At 32.9% G+C, this 18,775-nt stretch overlaps 1 protein-coding gene and 1 long non-coding RNA gene across 2 annotated transcripts in view; one reads left to right on the top strand and one right to left on the bottom strand.

The window, feature by feature from the left end:
- The first annotated feature begins 1,541 nt into the window (after positions 1 to 1,541).
- On the top strand, positions 1,542 to 3,786 carry LOC134242066 (uncharacterized). The gene is made up of 3 exons (XR_009986793.1): positions 1,542 to 1,756; positions 2,639 to 2,714; positions 3,423 to 3,786. It is a non-coding gene; the product is annotated as an uncharacterized LOC134242066 (long non-coding RNA).
- A 3,419-nt stretch (positions 3,787 to 7,205) lies between these two features.
- LOC134242054 (adhesion G-protein coupled receptor V1-like) overlaps positions 7,206 to 18,775 on the bottom strand; it is a 138,204-nt gene continuing 126,634 nt past the window's right edge. Inside the window, exons 104-105 of the mRNA XM_062724074.1 lie at positions 11,792 to 11,989; positions 7,206 to 7,578 (exon numbers count right to left, since the gene is read on the bottom strand). Coding sequence (XP_062580058.1) covers positions 7,312 to 7,578; positions 11,792 to 11,989 — 465 coding nt within the window. The 3' untranslated portion in view covers positions 7,206 to 7,311. The remainder of the gene's footprint in view (positions 7,579 to 11,791; positions 11,990 to 18,775) is intronic.

The raw sequence follows: 18,775 nt of genomic DNA on the forward strand, positions 1-18,775 counted from the left end.
TTTTTTTCCCATTGTGTTCAAATTATTTTTGAAATTTTATAAAAAATTTATGAAATTAGTTAGCAATTTGTTCATATAAAAATATTTATTAAATTATTCTAATGATTTAGGAAAGTTTTATTCTAATGTGAGCATTCAGAATTCAACTATGGTGTTAGCATAAGAGTATATATAATATATGGCTATTTAATTTACTTGCGTATTTGTTGCAGGGAAAAGGGGGTGTTTAATACAGTTACAGTCAAATGTATTTGTATTTCTGTCATGCTCTGTCCATTTTATGTTTAACAGAATTATGTCCTAAACTCATTATAATCATCAAGATTTAGTAAACCTGATGGAAATTACATCGTAAATCTGTACAGAAATAACTCTCTCTCTATCTCTCTCTCTCTCTCTCTTTCTCTCTCTCTCTCTCTCTCTCTCTGGCTGTGGAAATATTAAATTATTTAAAGGTAAAATTTTTGGAAAGGGAGTAATTTACATGAACAAGTATTCTGCTTGCTTTACATTTTACATCTCACTCTCTCTCTCTCTCTCTCTCTCTCTCTCTCTCTGCAAACGATGTTTATTTCAAATGACACAGGTGGTTGTACTCGGTGACCTTTGTTGTCTAGACGGTGCAGTGGAAACATACACATAAATTCACAAGAAGTTTCTGGGAAAACGAAATCACACGCGATAATTTTGACTATGTGGTAAACAAAATGGATTGAAATCGAGTATTGTATAAATATTGCATGTAGTTGAGTGTAACATTGAAAATTTTCACCCCAAGAAAACCATTGTCAACCGAGGCGCAGCCGAGGTTGACAATGGTTTTCGAGGGGTGAAAATTTTCAATGTTACACTCAACTACATGCAATATTTATTATATTATACTGAATGTTTTATACAAATACATATTACAGTGAACCGTGTGCGCAAAAATTCCGCGCAGTCGCTATTTTTTGTAATACCACCCGTCGTCAAGCAATGTTGACTGAAATGCTACGCAGGAGGGCGTGACTTCATTATTCAGCGGGTAGTAGTGTTTTTTATCAAATGTTTCTCGACGAATCAGATTCAAGTAATTTACATGAAAGTATAATATTGAGAAATACATCTTAAATTAATAAGGGAAAATATAGTTGATATATTTAGTTGATAATTAAGTGTCACCTAAGTGTAGTTCTAATAAACGGAAATAGCAAGGAACGAATATTAATATAAAAGCCTCCAAGATGCACCATGTCTATCGTTTTATTATCACGAAGAACTTTCATCATGTTTACGGGTATAAACAATGCACGAAATATAAGTAGCATGTGCAAACGTCTAAGCTGCCTGCATACAAGATATTTCGACATTGAGATTGAAGACTGTAAATTTTATTAGGATTTTTGCAGTTAACAAATTCAAAATTTCTTGTGGCTTTACAAATTGAACTCGATAATTTATTGAAAACAAAAAAACAAACAAACAAAATGGCGGCGACGATTATTACACAATATGGCGGTCACAATTGTGGTAAAGCTAGATATCAAGTACTGCACAAAAAACGGCTTCAAAATAAATTTAATGATTTTAAAAACATTATTAAGAGAATTTCTGATGTTTTTATGAACTAATTCTGTATTTATTTATTTATTTTTTTAATCACGTGACTCTTTCAAAGTCAACGATTGGTCAACAACGAAGCGCGGATTTTTCCGGGGACGATTTGAAAATTGGTGTGATTGAAATGCTGAGACCAAAAATAGAGATTTTGAAGTCGGTAAGGCTATATTTATGTTTAAAATTTGGATAATGTTTGTAGGAAATGCATTTCACCACTATAGAAACGTATTTAACGAAGAATTTCCATATAGATTTTACATAATGTGGGAATTTGTGTTTTCGATTTCTGGTTTGTTTTGATCGGTATGACAATGTAAATTTACATTTGAATTAATTGAATGGAACATGCTTTTTCTTAGACTATGTGAAACATGAATCATTTAATAACTTGTCATATTTAATTCCTAAAATGTTTCAATATGATATTTATGCAGTAAGATTATAATACAATGAGCACTGCTCAGTATTTGGAAACGTTCACTGGCCTACGTACAAACATTTTTGTAGCCTAGCTATAAGTCTTAGCATAATTAAAAAAACACTAAGTCTACTGAATTTTGTAAGATTTAAAGTTTGTTAAACAAATAAACGGATGTTTGTTAAAAGGCTAGGCAGAATGTATATAGCATGATATAGTGTGTGTGAGGTGGGGTTGAGATTGAAAAAGGGGGGGGGGGGGTAAGTCAATACAAATAAATTTAATACTGGGGGATTGAACATGATAAAAAGGCATTTTAAGTATCAGCATTTACATGCATCTGATAAATTTTAAGTTGCACTTGTTAGTTATCACTTAAGATGTACTGATCATCTTTCGAGGCTGAAAAGAACTTCAAATGGGGGGGGGGGGGGGGGGTTGCTTCAATATTGACACACATGAATACTTTTTTTAATTCTAAACATGTAAATTGCAAGTTATATAACATGAGGAATATAGACAGGGTTTTTTTTCAAAGAAACTTAAAAATTTAATTTTAGAGTAATCTTAATCTTTCAACATGCATGTTCAAGTTATCTGATTTTCTTCTATAATTTTCAGAAGTTCCTTTTTTACTGTGACTTAAATGCAGAGCTATGGGAAAATACCTCAACAATATAACTGTATCATATCACCAGTAAGTATATTAATGCCCTGTTCACATGGAGAGTTTAATTTGCAGTAAATTAATGCCAAGTAAATGCGAAGTAAACTAATGTGAATCAAACTAATACGAGTAAAATTGCGTTCACACGACAGCTAATGCGAAGTAAACTAATGCGAATTTTGTTTCTGCAGCACGGCTATTATGACGTCATTTGCAAATCACGTCACCTTATGCTGACGCAGATCCATTTGACATGATGGCAAAGTGTCTGATTTTATGATAAACAAAATTTTCCTTAGTTTTTCACTCAAAAATAGCACAAGTGGCATTTGACTAAATTTTGCTATTACGCATGCGTCAGAATTTAGTTCGAATTAGCTTTGCCAAGCGTTCACACAGAGCTAATGTGAAGTAATTTAATGCGCAGTAAACTTATTCGAAGTAAACTAATTTGCACTAAATTCTCTGTGTGAACGCTAAGCGAAGTTAATTCACAGTAAACTTACATTTAATTCGAATTAAACTCTCCGTGTGAACAGGGCATAAAATTTAAATTTAAATGTAGTCTGACTTTGTAAAATAAAAAAATTTTAAAAATCATATCAAACTGGTAATAATATGATGCATGTACTATGTGAGTCTGCCATGTATTAGCTTATGAATTATACTTCTGCTTTTTGAGAACTTTGATGTTTAATTTAGAACTGAAAAAAATTGATTATTAAACTTTTTTTGCAGAACCCAAGGAAAAGTGCTTAGAACATGTTGAAGGGTTAAACCACATAGCATATTCAAATGAAGATCACAGAGAGAAAGATTGGGTGAATAGACTTAGGAGTGTAGGCGATCTGTGAGTGTGATCAATCAGTGACAAATCCATGTACAGGACAAGCCTGTAGGATGCAATTTCAGTTTGGGGGGTTGGGAACACCCCTACCTCGAGATTCCAACCATGTAGTGACTAGACGCAAAAGGATTAAAAACTGTTATTCTATAAAATTATATATATAATCTTGTTGATGATTTTATATTCCAATTTATTCTCTAATTATTTATGGAAGATTTATAGAACTGAAAATAATGATTTCATGGACTGTCAAAATTTCATGCTTTTGAATAACAATTCTGTAAGTTAAAAAAGAGATTTAATTTTTTTGGTATATCAGATCTGAATGCGTTTTTGTTCTTTTTAAACCATCAATCTAAAAGAAGTACTTTCTAAATACTTTTTCTGCATACATTTTTGTACCTTTTTGCACACATTTTTGTACTTTTTCGCATACATTTTTGTACTTTTTTTCTGGAAGTATACTTTTCTTGTACTTTTTTACACCTTTTTAGCATACAATTTTGTACTTATCTAGAAGTATACTTTTTTTGTACTTTTTTTGGAAGAATACTTTTTTTGTACTTTTTCTAGAAGTATACTTTTTTTGTACTTTTTCTGGAAGAATACTTTTTTTGTACTTTTTCTGGAAGAATACTTTTTTTGTACTTTTTCTAGAAGTATACTTTTTTTGTACTTTTTCAAGGAGAATACTTTTTTTGTACTTTTTCTCGAAGTATACTTTTTTTGTACTTTTTCTGGAATTATACTTTTTTTGTACTTAAATATGTTTAATAGTTTTAAGAAAGTACTTTTTTTGTACTTCCAATTATACTTTTTATGTACCTTGGTCAAATATAGAAATGTACCAAAAGTATACTTTTGTTATCCTTTTTCTGTGACTGAGAACACAAGTTTCTGAAAAAGCACAAAAAAAGTATACTTTTTTTGACTCAATTTGGAACGACCAAATCTCTCGTTCCAAATTGAGTCGAAAAAAGTATACTTTTTTTGACCTTTTTTTGTACTTTTTTTCTGTACTTAATTTGTACTTAATTTCGGTATGGGTTGACATGATACACATACATAAAATTTATTGGTTTATTTTAAAAAATAGTATGTGTATTGATGTTCAAATTCAATGGCTTTTAGCTTTTGTCGTACTTTGCAAACGTTTGTTTTTCTCTTGAATAAATCTTGAAAAAAATAGGTGATGTTAAAACAAGAGGCCCATGGGCCACATCGCTCACCTGAGTAACTTGGGTGATGCAGATCTTATTAAAAGATTTGTTCTATATATATTTCTATGTAAAACTTGGATTCCCCATTGTGGCCCCGCCCTAACCTCGGGGGTCATGATTTTAACAATTTAATATCTACACTACCCCAGGATGCTTCCACAAAAGTTTTAGCTTTCCTGGCCCAGTAGTTCTTGAGAAAAAGATTTTTAAAGATTTGTTCTATATATTTCTATGTAAAACTTGGATTCCCTATTGTGGCCCCGCCCTACCCCCGGGGGTCATGATTTTAACAATTTAATATCTACACTACCCAAGGATGCTCCCACATAAGTTTCAGCTTTCCTGGCCAAGTGGTTCTTGAAAAGAAGATTTTTAAAAGATTTGTTCTATATATTTCTATGTAAAATTTGGATTCCCTATTGTGGCCCCGCCCTACCCCCGGGGGTCATGATTTTAACAATTTAATATCTACACTACCCAAGGATGCTCCCACATAAGTTTCAGCTTTCCTTGCCCAGTGGTTCTTGAGAAGAAGTTTTTTAAAGATTTGTTCTATATATCTCTATGTAAAACTTGGATTCCCTATTGTGGCCCCGCCCTACCCCCGTGGGTCATGATTTTAACAATTTAATATCTACACTACCAAAGGATGCTTCCACTTAAGTTTCAGCTTTCCTGGCCAAGTGGTTCTTGAAAAGAAGATTTTAAAAGATTTGTTCTATATATTTCTATGTAAAATTTGGATTCCCTATTGTGGCCCCGCCCTACCCCCGGGGGTCATGATTTTTTCAATTTAATATTTACACTACCCAAGGATGCTCCCACATAAGTTTCAGCTTTCCTGGCCCAGTGGTTCTTGAGAAGATGATTTTTAAAGATTTATTCTATATATTTCTAGGTTAAACTTGGATTCCCTATTGTGGCCCCGCCCTACCCCCGGGGGTCATGATTTTTACAATTTAATATCTACACTACCCAAGGATGCTTCCACATAAGTTTCAGCTTTCCTGGCCCAGTGGTTCTTGAGAAGAAGATTTTTAAAGATTTGTTCTATATATTTCTATGTAAAATTTGGATTCCCTATTGTGGCCCCGCCCTACCCCCGGGGGTCATGATTTTTTCAATTTAATATTTACACTACCCAAGGATGCTCCCACATAAGTTTCAGCTTTCCTGGCCCAGTGGTTCTTGAGAAGATGATTTTTAAAGATTTATTCTATATATTTCTAGGTTAAACTTGGATTCCCTATTGTGGCCCCGCCCTACCCCTGGGGGTCATGATTTTTACAATTTAATATCTACACTACCCCAGGATGCTTCCACATAAGTTTCAGCTTTTCTGGCCCAGTGGTTCTTGAGAAGAAGATTTTTTAATGACCCCACCCTATTTTCGTATTTTCTTGATTATCTCCCCTTGGAAGGGGTCTTGGCCCTTGATTTTAACAATTTAAATTCCCCTTCACCCAAGGATGCTTTGTACCAAGTTTGGTTAAAATTGGCCCAGTGGTTCTTGAGAAGAAGTTGAAAATGTGAAAAGTTTACAGACGGACGGACGGACAGACGGACGGACGGACGACGGACACCGGGTGATCAGAAAAGCTCACTTGAGCTTTCAGCTCAGGTGAGCTAAAAATAAATGCAGACAGAATGAATAACTTTTACAGCATCTTTTTGGAAATAATTTAGAGGCCCATTAACATTGGCTAGAATGCTCACCCGAGAAACTCTGGCTTTGCTTACCATATTTCCTTGTAACACACTGATCCCCTTTATTAGCCTGGGGACTCTACCTCCAGTTAGGAGCTCCGATCTAAGAAAACTTGAATTTACACTACCTTATATGCTTGCACATTAAGATTATCATGACCCTGCTGTGGCCACAACCCACACAATGGTAGCCATGGGAACATGATTTTAGTAAACTTAAATCTACACTACGTCAGGAAACTCATAAAAGTTTCATTTGCTATTGAGAAGAAAATTATGATGTTATTATATTTTCACCTATTCTTTTTAAAAATCGATCCCTCCCACCTTTTAAAGGAGGGTGTATGCCTCTTCATGATCACTTGAATTTAAATTTCTCCTCAACAAAGAATGCTTTGTGGCAAGAAGTTAGAAATTGGTTAAGTTTACAAATTGATTGACAGACAAAGGCAGGACAAAATGTTACAGGAAAAGCTCACTTAACCTTTCAGCTCAGGTTAGCTATTAAAAAAAACTTCACTCTAAAATATATTTAAATTTTTAATGCTATAAAACATTGCAAATATAAAAGATTTATATGTTCTATGAGAGCATGCATTTTGTATAATTGAAAAACTTCATGATTTGGTATGTTTTACATAATTAACATTGAGATCAAAATTCAATTTAAATACACAAAATAAAATAATTAAATGTAAAGTACGCATTTAAAAATTAAATATACAACATCTAACAGCATATACATATCTATATATTTTATAAATCACTGGGATCAATGATTTCTTGATGAACATGCATTGAAAAATAGACCATCATATGTTCATCTTTTGATTATCATGTTGTATGTCTTTTATCATAAATGAGTATCTGCTATTGATATCCTTCGCATTTCATATCGGTCTACTTTGCTTGAGATTTCGGAGATCTTTTCTGACTCCAAACTGTCTGCATCACTAGAGCTTTCCTGTGTTTTTAATGCGTGTAGGAGGTCCTGGAAATCATCTGTTCCGTCACGGACCAACACTGGCGGTGTCACGTAAATATTGCCACTAGAGGGCAGTGTTCTTTTCACTTTCATTGTGGTAGATTTAGATGGTAATGTAGAATCTCTCTCCCACTCCTGGAAAGATACAAAATGTAAAGCTTAAAATTCATTTTAATTTCAGTTTGATGTATTAAATCAATGAAATTGAGATACTGTAGATACACTAATATTCGGGGGATAAAATTTCATTGATTGGTCAGTTTAAATAGTTTCGAGGGCATTTAATTTCATTGTTTTGAAGGTATTACCCTATTCAATATAAAGTCACAAAAAATTTTGTCTAGGATTTAATTTCGGTGATAATTGTTAACAACGAAATAAAGTTTAATCCCCCAGGAACATTTGAGCATTTACAGTATGTACGTTTTCTAACTCAATCCACAAAGACATCCTGCAGCCAGTTTTTAATATTTTTCACGTCATCTACATTATTCCTAATTAGCACCAATAGAGAGAATTTCCTTGGTTTTTTTTAAGTTGACATATACCGGTATCCATTTCATTAACTACAAAAGCCAGCAGGACCTTTCAGGCCATGCATTTTTTTCCAGTTATACAGTTGTACATGGACTTCATCAACAGAAGCTTATTGCCTTTTTTTTTAGTTTCATTTGAACTGAAGTATCTCAACCACTGAAATCTTGAACACCATGTTAAAGTGATATAGAAATCCCAAATACAGGATTTTTCCCCTGATATCTTGAATCCTTGGGTATCTCAAAAGTTTTTCTTAGTCCCATAACAATATAAAAAGGTTTGACTGTATATTTATCTCATTAACTAAAAAGCCAAGTGTTAAGGTTATATTTTTGTTGCCTGCAGAGCAAAGCAACAAACAGGGATCACTTTGTCTGATGTCTGTCTGTTTGTCATCTGTCTGCCACACTTAATATCTGTAAAACTATTAAAAGTAGGAATTTGACAATTTACTCATGTATTTCTTGGAAGAATAGCTTTTGTAATACTGTGACTGCGCGCTGGTCTGAATTTGTGTATTTAAATACATTATTTTTACTTCATGCTCAGTTGATACGCTTTTCTGTGAAGTCAATATATCTATATATATGGATCGATCTCAAAAAAGGGTTATATTTATATAATAGCAAATTCGCAATACACTGTATGTACATTGCTCTGAAAAACTTTGCTATATCCGCAATTCGCTATATCCATTTTTGTTCTAAAAGAGTTTTACTTAATAGGTGCACTTAGTTTGTCTAATTTACTAGAGGTGTATACACCCATTCTCAATATAAGGGCACAAATGCCTCTCTGATTTTTTAAAAAATGAAGTTCAAGATAACAATTTTTCTATCAATTACCTTGGAAAGAAAGTATCTGAAGATTTTGTTTCCAGATTTTTTTCATCAAATTTTAATACATGGAATAATGACAAGACGGTAAAGTAGAGGGTGATTTTATTCAGAAATGTAGCTTGAAATGTACGTTACTCTTTCTTCAATGTCCAAAAACATATGTCAAAAAAATGTAGTCATTAAAATCACAATTGGAATATTTCATCTTAACACCAGCACATTCTACCAACTCTGTCAGCAACATATTTTCTCGGCATACGAACGTGCCTTTGATTTTTCCTTTCAAAAAACAAAGGTTACTTTTTGATCCAGATGTATAAATACATTTTCTAAATATATGCTTTAAATTCTTCTCTCTGTTTTGTTTAGAGCGATCAGTTTGGAATCTTGTCATTTTCTATAGATACTGGAACTAAACATGTACATGTAGTAAAATTCTATTTTGTAGTTACTTCTTTTGTAACATATATCCATTCCGATTTAGAAAACTACGTAAATATAACGTACATTTCAAGACATATTTCTGTTTAATAAAAAGCTTAAAATTCAACTTAAAATTCACCGTTTTGTTTCAGTTTATTCCAAAAAAGACTCTCTATGTAATCACATTGTGTTATATGTCACAATCACCACTATAAAGACACGATTGCCTCAGAATATGAGTCGGTAACGTACATTTCAAGCTTGTAATAATATGTAAATTAGTAATAAGAAAATATTGCAAAAAAGCAATTATTGACATAAAAATCATTTCAATGAAGCGTTTTAACGCAGTAATATAAGAAATCATAATGTAACAAACGAGGTTATTTGTCATCAACTACATGAATGTCACGTCACTTCGGTAACGTTCATTTCACATATTATTGGGGAGTCCCCTCCACTTCAGTTCATTACCATTCTTTGGTGCTGTTTCGCTGAAATTGACACCGGTTGTAGCCTAGTTACTTCTACCAGTGTGCAAGGGTACAGACAGAAAAAAAAAATAAGAGTCAGACGTATTTTGCTATGATCTAACAAATGCTTGTGTTTGGCCATTGAAACTTAACATAAATCTATTCAAAATATATCCATCGACAGTCTTGTTAACAATTTCATTTAGTATGTTGCAACACCGTTTGTCAAAACACAAACATACATGTTTTTCAGCAGATCTGGAAAAATATAACCCCAAATGCAATGATTCAAACAAAACTGAGTATTGTGTGCCTTTCAGTATTTGAAATGTACGTGACCGTCTTGTGTTCTGGGTTTATTTGTTTTGTTTCTTTTTCTTTTTTTGTTTTGTTTTGTTTTGTTTTGTTTTTTACCAATTATAAGCCTATGCATACCTTGTTTTAAATTATCAACAACAATTAAATTAATATTGACGAAAAGTCGCATATTAAAAGTAAACAAACTGCAAAAAGGTTGCCAAAGATGAATTTAAGACACTTAGAAATAAATTTTCTAGCATGTGGTAACAGTCTACCACATTTACGAGGATTGGGGTGCATTTAGATGGATTTATGTGGTCAGTTGTCAAATGGATTGTAACGATAATTTTGTTTCGCTCGTGTAAACGCAATTCATTGACTAAATTAAAAAAAAAATGTCAGTTAGAAATACACAAAATGTACGTTACCATACGTAACGTACATTTCAAATATAAAAATCAATTCTCTTCCACAAGCGTACGTTAGACACGCAATATATTGATACTATTTGAACTTGCATATCATAAGAAATGCATCATACAGGTTTCGTATTCAGAAATATATACCAGGTATCAAAATCATATTACATATAATTGACCTTAATATATTTTTTTTCCTCAGCAGAAACGTTTCTTTTCATTTATTTTGGGATTTAGCCGACCTCCAACCTTTGAAACTTTCCTTTGTGTACACATTCGAGTGTGTGAAAGTATGAGAATACATGAAAATTCGTGCGAAATTCACTTAATTCGAATTTCATGGTAACGTACATTTCAGTCACGTACATTTCAAATGATCACTTTTCATGTAAAAAATAATTTTTAATTGTGTTAAGCAAAACGTCTTTGCCAGTTTACAGGATACAAGGGGTTGCTTATTCAGAGTCGTCTCATATTTTCTACTTAATATATATTCTTAATGGAAGAATATAGGTAACGTACATTTCTTTCTTATCTCTACGATTGAAAATGTCTTTCATTCCGTAAACATATTTATAAAAGTTGGTCAAATTGTTCAATTTCATGTTACATTATCTGAGTAGGAGTAATTAATCCTTTGAAATTTCAAATTTAGCCCATCAATAAATAAAGGAGAACAAAACTATCAGGTGTATAATCTTTGTGTTTGCTTGTAATGTGGTTGAAATAGAATTAAGCGACAGGGACATTGCACAATAAAAATTGTTTATTATCACAAAGAAAATATATTTATTGTTATGAAAAGAAATATATATGATACAAGTTTTAACTTATCAGAAAATTTTTACTTGAGAATCAAAACTATATATTACACAGAGGGGATTCAGCATAATATTTGCCTCGGCGACAGTAATGTACATTTCAAATAGGCTACTATATTTGAATTTGGAACTCCTTAAATACCCTTTCAGATCGATAATTATATGAATTCTTATTCATTGTTACATGACTATTTATAATGTTGATTTAAAAATTACATCAGTGGTATTTCTTCTAAATGAAAATGAGGCGACATTATTTGAGCCCTTATATTGAGAATGGGTGATAGCCCTAATAAGACTCTCTGTCGTACATGTACCTCATTAACTACAGAGGTAGAAGAACAAGTAAGACTGCCTATATCTGTAGCACATATCTCATTAACTAAAGAGGCATTAGAATCCTTAAGGCTGCCTATCTCTGTTGTAATTAACTATAGAGGCAATAGAACTCTTAAGACTGCCTATTTCTGTTGTACATACTTCTTAACTACAGAGGCAGTAGAATTCTTAAGGCTGCCTATTTCTGTTGTACATACCTCATTAACTACAGAGGCAGTAGAGCCCTTCAGGCTGCCTATCTCTGTTGTAAAGGTATGATGATGGAAATCTGTTGGTAGGCTACCATTCTGCTGTAGATTTTCAGTCGACATGGAGTAGGCTCGCTTTTGTGGTCCAAGGCACTCTTGTACACAGGGGTTCCTTAGTATGGTGTATAAAACAATTACCAACAAGGCCTGTGAAATAAACAAAATAACATGTATTTATGATAGGAAATGTGTACTGTTGCTGCTGTTTTGATTCATGACAACAAAGCATTGCTTTTGTACAAATGTAATACCTAATACCGTATAAGCAGAATTTTTAGCAAGGATTTAATTTTGGCATTATTAGCCAGGGTACTGTGAGGGCTAAAATTGAATATTGCTAAAAATTAATTGCTTTTAAGTTGTAATAGCTTTTTCTGATAGCATTTAAAAATCACTCAAATCACTTCTCGCTAAAAATAAAGTATCGATTTTTAGCTCTTCTGAGCCAAAGGCTCAAAGAGCTAATGCTATAGCCATTTGTGTGGTGTGCGGTGTGAGTAAACTTTTCAGAATATGGGCCATAACTCAAGAACCCCTTGGCCAATCAGTACCAAATTTGTCACAGGGTATCCTTGGCCCAAGGGCTACCATTTATACTAAAATAAGGGTTGGGACCCTTAAACAAGGGTAGATAATCAGGAAAACAAAACCAAAAGTACTGGTTGCTAAAAAATCTTCTTCTCCATAACCACCAGGCAGATTTTCACCAAACTTACATACAAGGATCAGGATATGACGGAGATTAAAATTTGCATGGGGAATTACCCTGGGGCAAAGGGCGTGGTCTCAAGGTCACTTCAAAGTTGACCTAAATTTACAATTAATAAAAACGTGTATATTTTGCTTACTATAAGGACTAGGATCATCAAATCTGTGTGAGTTGATGCATCTTACGACTTCACATCATGTTAGCTCAAAAGTAGGTCACGGTGACCTACTTTTTAAATTTTGTGGGGATTTGTTTCCAAATTGATTTGAAGGCATATTTTGGACACTTTAAGGCCTATGATCATCAAACTTTGTCAGTTGATGCTTTTTAATTACTTCTGGTACTTATTGACTTAAAAGTAGGTCACCGTGACCTACTTTTTGAACTTGATGACTTATCCTTTTAAAAACATTAAATCCCATTACTTCAGACACTGGGAGGTTTAGAATCATCAAATCTTGTACTTTGATGCATTTTGGGACCTTAAAAGATATTTATGAAAAAGTAGGTCACTGTGACCTACTTTTTGAATTTTGCCGACATTTGTTTTCAAATTGTTTAAAATGCATATTTTGATTACCTTCAGACCTACGATCATCAAAGTTGGTCAGTAGATGCATCTTGGGTCTTTGAAAAATGTCGACCAAAATGTAGGTAACGATGACCTACTTTCGACATTTTATGGCTATATTTAAGTATCTTAGGTATTTATTGGCTTAGAATCATCAAACTTTGTGAGTGGATGCATGTTTGGTTTTTGAAGAGTGACGACCAAAAGGTAGGTCATGGTGACCTACTTTTGACATTTTATGGCTTGATTTAAGTATCTCCTGTACTTATTGGCTTAGAATCATCAAACTTTGTGAGTTGATGCATCTTGGGTTTTCGGAGAGTGACGACCAAAAATTATGTCATGGTGACCTACTTTTGACATTTTATGGCTTTATTTTAGTATATCCGCTACTTATTGGCTTAGAATCATCAAACTTTGTGAGTTGATGCATCTTGGGTTTTCGGAGAGTGACCACCAAAAAGTAGGTCATGGTGACCTACTTTGACATTTTGTGGCTATAATTAAAAATCTCTGGTATTTATTGACCTAAAATCATCAAACTTTGTCAGTTGATGCATCTTGGGTTTTTGGAGATTGTAGACCAAAAAGTAGGTCACAGTGACCTACTTTTGACATTTTATGGCTATATTTAAGTATCTCAGGTGCTTATTGGCTAAGAATCATCAAACTTTCTCAGTTGAGGCATCTTAGGTTTTCGAAGAATGTCGACTAAAAAGTAGGTCACGGTGACCTACTTTTGAATATCTCAGGTATGTATTAGCTTAGAATCATCAAACTTTGTCAGTTTAGGCACCTTGGGTTTTGGAGAATGTCAACCAAAAAGTAGGTCACAGTGACCTACTTTTGACATTCTATGGCTATATTTAATGATATCTGGTACTTATTGGCTTGGAATCATCAAACTTTGTCAGTTGAGGCATCTTACAGTTTCATTCAATGTCCAACAAGAAGTAGGTCACGGTGACCTACTTTTGAATGTCTCAGGTACTTAATGGCTTAGAATCATAAAATTTTGTCAGTTTAGGCATCTTGGGTTTTTTGATAATGTCGACCAAAAAGTAGGTCACCGTGACCTACTTTTGACATTTGATGGCAATATTTATTTATCTCTGGTACTAATTGGCTTAGAATCGCCAATCTTTGACAGATGATGCATCTTGGGTTTTCAGAGAATGTTGACCAAAAGTAGGTCATGATGACATACCTTTGAATATCTCAGGTACTTATTTAATTAGAATCATCAGTCTTTCTCAATTAATGTATCTTGAGTCCTCAGAAAATTTCAATCACTGTGACCTACTTATGGTATTTTATAATTATATTATAATATCTTCAGTCTTAACTGGCTAAATATTATCAAACTTTGTAAGTTGATGCATTTTGGGTCTTATGATACTAATAGAGTTGGAGGCTTCTAATAGAAGTGATAGATTGTACAATTTATCAGAGGAGCGATTCAAGGCCCTTGGGCCTCTTGTTAAGTACAATTGCTAAATTTGTGTCTCGCTAAAATTTCCACTTACATGTATATGGTTTAACCAAGTATATGTAGCTCTTTCAATTGCTTGTAAAATATTTTGTATTCATTTCTTTTACTCTCAAAAAGATTCAAAATAGGGCGTTTAAAGTCCACCCATTCTTTGCCAAGTGATTCTAATCCAGAATTCATGATTAGCTGAAACTGTTTACATACAACATGGCACAACACATGGCAAATGGACAATCAGGTAATTTTTTGTGTTTCAGGAGTTTTAGTTCAGTAGAGGTACATATTCACTAAAACTGATTTCTTTGATTAAAGTTCCTGAAGAAGTAAGTTTTTAAGTTGTTTTTGAAAATATCAGTTGATTTTAATTGTTTAATATACTAGGGCAGTTCATTCCACAATTTTGGTCTGATGGTACTAAAACTTCAATCAAGGAAAGTTTTCCTTTTATTGAACAAATTGAATCAGACTACAGTCAACTTTCGGAATTTCAAGAAGAGCATAATTTTTTACTTAAACTTTGTTTTGTCAAAAGTTCAGTTAAATATTCTAGTGCTTGACCCACTGTACAGTTATACTTAAATTTCAGAATTTTGAATGATATTCTAAATCTAATCGATATCCATAATTTCATATTCACATAGTGGGTTTATTTCATGATCAATTTTAAATACATATGAATCAACAATTATCTAATAATTAAAATAATACAACTTATTCATTCAAAATAAATTAATACTAGCTATAAACAAATAATATATTAATTATGACTAAACATCTTATTTGTGAATAGCAGCATTAAAATATTAATTAAGATACTCCTACTGAAAAGCAACTACCAGTATTATTATAAACAGATCATCATAATAACTGACATCCAATCACCAACATTTCTCATGTTTTTAATTAAACAAATTAAGACATTGAAAATTCAACTATAATTCATTTTTATTTTTATAAAATTTCCTCTCTGTCCTCTGAAACCTCATCCTTAAGTCACCATGCATATATTTTTCTACTCTGCTTCAGTAAGAAAAGTGTCCATTTTTAAAATGACCGATTTTTGTTTCAGTAAATTTCCAACACTGCTGAAACCAGCCAGTGAAGTACAAAATTCATTTTCTATTATCCAAGAGTTCATAAACATTTGCAGTTGTTTGATGCTAAACACTACTCATGGTCAATGTACAAGAGGTCCATGGGTCACATCGCTTACCTGAGCTCATTGGCTAGGTAAAGCACAAATCAGTTCAGTATTGAACACAAATCAGTTAAGTATTGAAAAGTTTACGGGGGGGGGGGGGGGGGGGGTTATACTACTTAAGGATACCTCCATATACATAATTCAAATAACTTTGCTGAGGAGATTTTTAATTAAAAGATTTTTACCCAATAAATTCCTTTGTAAAATTAAATCCTCCAATGTGGCCCCTCCCTTCCCCAGGTCATGATATGAACAAAATGGTTCTTGAGAAGATTTTTTAAAGACCCCACCATATTTTTGTCTTTTCTGATTATCTCCCCTTGTAAGGGGACTTGGCCCTTCATTTTTACAATTTAAACTCCCCTTCACCCAAAGATGTGTTAAGGATATCCGATCCTCAGTCTTGAAGGTAACTCCAAAAATTAATATTTAATTTGAAATGCATCAAAATGAAGTTTGGAAATGAATTTTTTTTCATGCAACAATTTTCATTTTATTCATCTTTATACGATTCAAGGTTTTTGGAAGTCTTAGAAAAGGTCTTATAAAAGTTGACATTTGTACCCTATAAAAGGAAAAAAAAATTAATACAGTTTTAGAGAAATAAGATTTTCTTGAATCCAGCCTTAGATACCAATGCTTATTAGCATAATATGAAATAAGAAGTGATACGTGGTGTCCTGCAATGATAGCAAAAGCCTTTTACACTATGTATTATAGAATACATGGCGGGAATAGAAGACAAAAAATACCAAATAAGTATAAAAATCACGACAATTTCTCTGAATGCCTGGATACCTATCGTTTTTTGACCTAAAATAAAATTGTTGATCAATTTGCAATCAGAAAATGCATTGCTGATATTCCAATTCGCTTTTTCTGCAAAAATATTGGAGATTTGACAATTTTCCCTTCATAATATGACATATTAAACTTAACTTTAAAGAAATACTGTGGATAAATTTACATAACTTTGTGGATTCAGAGAAACTTTTATGAGTATTTTTGATTTCTTAAACTGCTAATTTTATAAACCTGAGGATCGGATTACCTTAACCAAGTTTAGTTAAATTTGGCCCAGTGGCTCTTGAGAAGTTGAAACTGTGAAAAGTTTACAGACAGAAGGGCAGAATATGCACAATGGGTGATCAGAAACGCTCACTTGAGCTTTCAGCTCAGTTGAGCTAAAAAAAATACTGATATTAAAAATGTGCTACAGCAAAACTTTGTCATAACGAAGTGACTGGAACCTAAGTATGACTGGAACCTAAGAAATTACTTCGCTATATCTGTAATTCATTATATCGATATAAGGAATTTATTAGATTAATATAACTGAGGATCCAAGGTTACTTCTATATCCGTAAATTCACAATATCCGTGTTTGTACTAAATGAATTTTACTGTACCAGTTTTCTATTTTCTGACTTTTTAAAAAAATGCCTGTACCTATGTTGGAAAGTCCAGATATTTTTGTATATTTACACACTCAGGTGTAATATACAGTTTCAGATAGTGTTAATTAAATACTGATTACCCAATTAAATTGTTTGTTCTTATAATTAACACTTCCGCAGTTGGTTTCTCCTCTATTTGTCATTTCCTTATCATACCTTGAGGTCAAAACATGTAATTGGAAACATAATCATACACAGTCATGAATATTTAATCAATGCTATATTAACATATTTCATAAAAGCCACATGTAAAGAACAAGTTTAAACCAGAAGTCTCTGTCGAGACTGAAGCTCTACTGGTTTGAACTTATAGCAAAGGAAGAGAAGAGTACTTAAGCAGCTGGGATTTGAAACTTTACAACAGCAATATATAGAATAATGATCGTTGATAAAGTCTCTTTATGTTCTTAGTGTAGTCTACTTGTGTGCCAAGTTATATTGAAATCAGACCAAAACTGTAGGAGGAGTAGCATTTTGAAACAATTTTACAGACATTTCAATTTTTAGTAACCACGGCAACACAGTTCATCAAAATTAAAATTTGATACACAGAATTATGTATCTTAGTGTATTCTACTTGTGTGCCAAGTTATATTGTAATCAGACCAAAACTGTAGGAGGAGTAGCATTTTGAAACAATTTTACAGATATTTCTATTTTTAGTAACCACGGCAACACCGTTCATCTAAATCAAAAACCGATACACAGATTTATGTATCTTAGTGTATTCTACTTGTGTGCCAAATTATACTGAAATCAGACCAAAACTGTAGGAGGAGTAGCATTTTGAAAGAATTTCACAGAAATTTCTATTTTTAGTAACCACGGCAACACCGTTCATCGAAATCAAAAACCGATATACAGAATTATGTATCTTAGTGTATTCTACTTGTTTGCCAAGTTATACTGAAATCAGACCAAAACTGTAGGAGGAGTAGCATTTTGAAAGAATTTCACAGAAATTTCTATTTTTAGTAACCACGGCAACACCGTTCATCGAAATCAAAAACCGATACACAGAATTATGTATCTTAGTGTATTCTACTTGTGTGCCAAGTTATACTGAAATCAGACCAAAACTGTAGGAGGAGTAGCATTTTGAAACAATTTCACAGAAATTTCTATTTTTAGTAACCACGGCAACACCGTTCATCGAAATCAAAAACCGATATACAGAATTATGTATCTTAGTGTAGTCTACTTGTGTGCCAAGTTATACTGAAATCAGACTAAAACTGTAGGAGGAGTAGCATTTTGAAAGAATTTCACAGAAATTTCTATTTTTAGTAACCACGGCAACACCGTTCATCGAAATCAAAAACCGATACACAGAATTATGTATCTTAGTGTAGTCTACTTGTGTGCCAAGTTATATTGAAATTAGACCAAAACTGTAGGAGGAGTAGCATTTTGAAAAATTGTTTACAGACAGACGGACAGACAGACGGACGGACGCCGGACGCATTACTATCGCATAAGCTCTTCTGGTCTCTGACCAGTAGA

This window comes from Saccostrea cucullata, unplaced genomic scaffold (genome assembly GCF_032062105.1).
Source record: "Saccostrea cucullata isolate Sc308-1 unplaced genomic scaffold, CSIRO_AGI_Scuc_v1 ctg93, whole genome shotgun sequence".
NCBI classification, from domain to species: domain Eukaryota; kingdom Metazoa; phylum Mollusca; class Bivalvia; order Ostreida; family Ostreidae; genus Saccostrea; species Saccostrea cuccullata.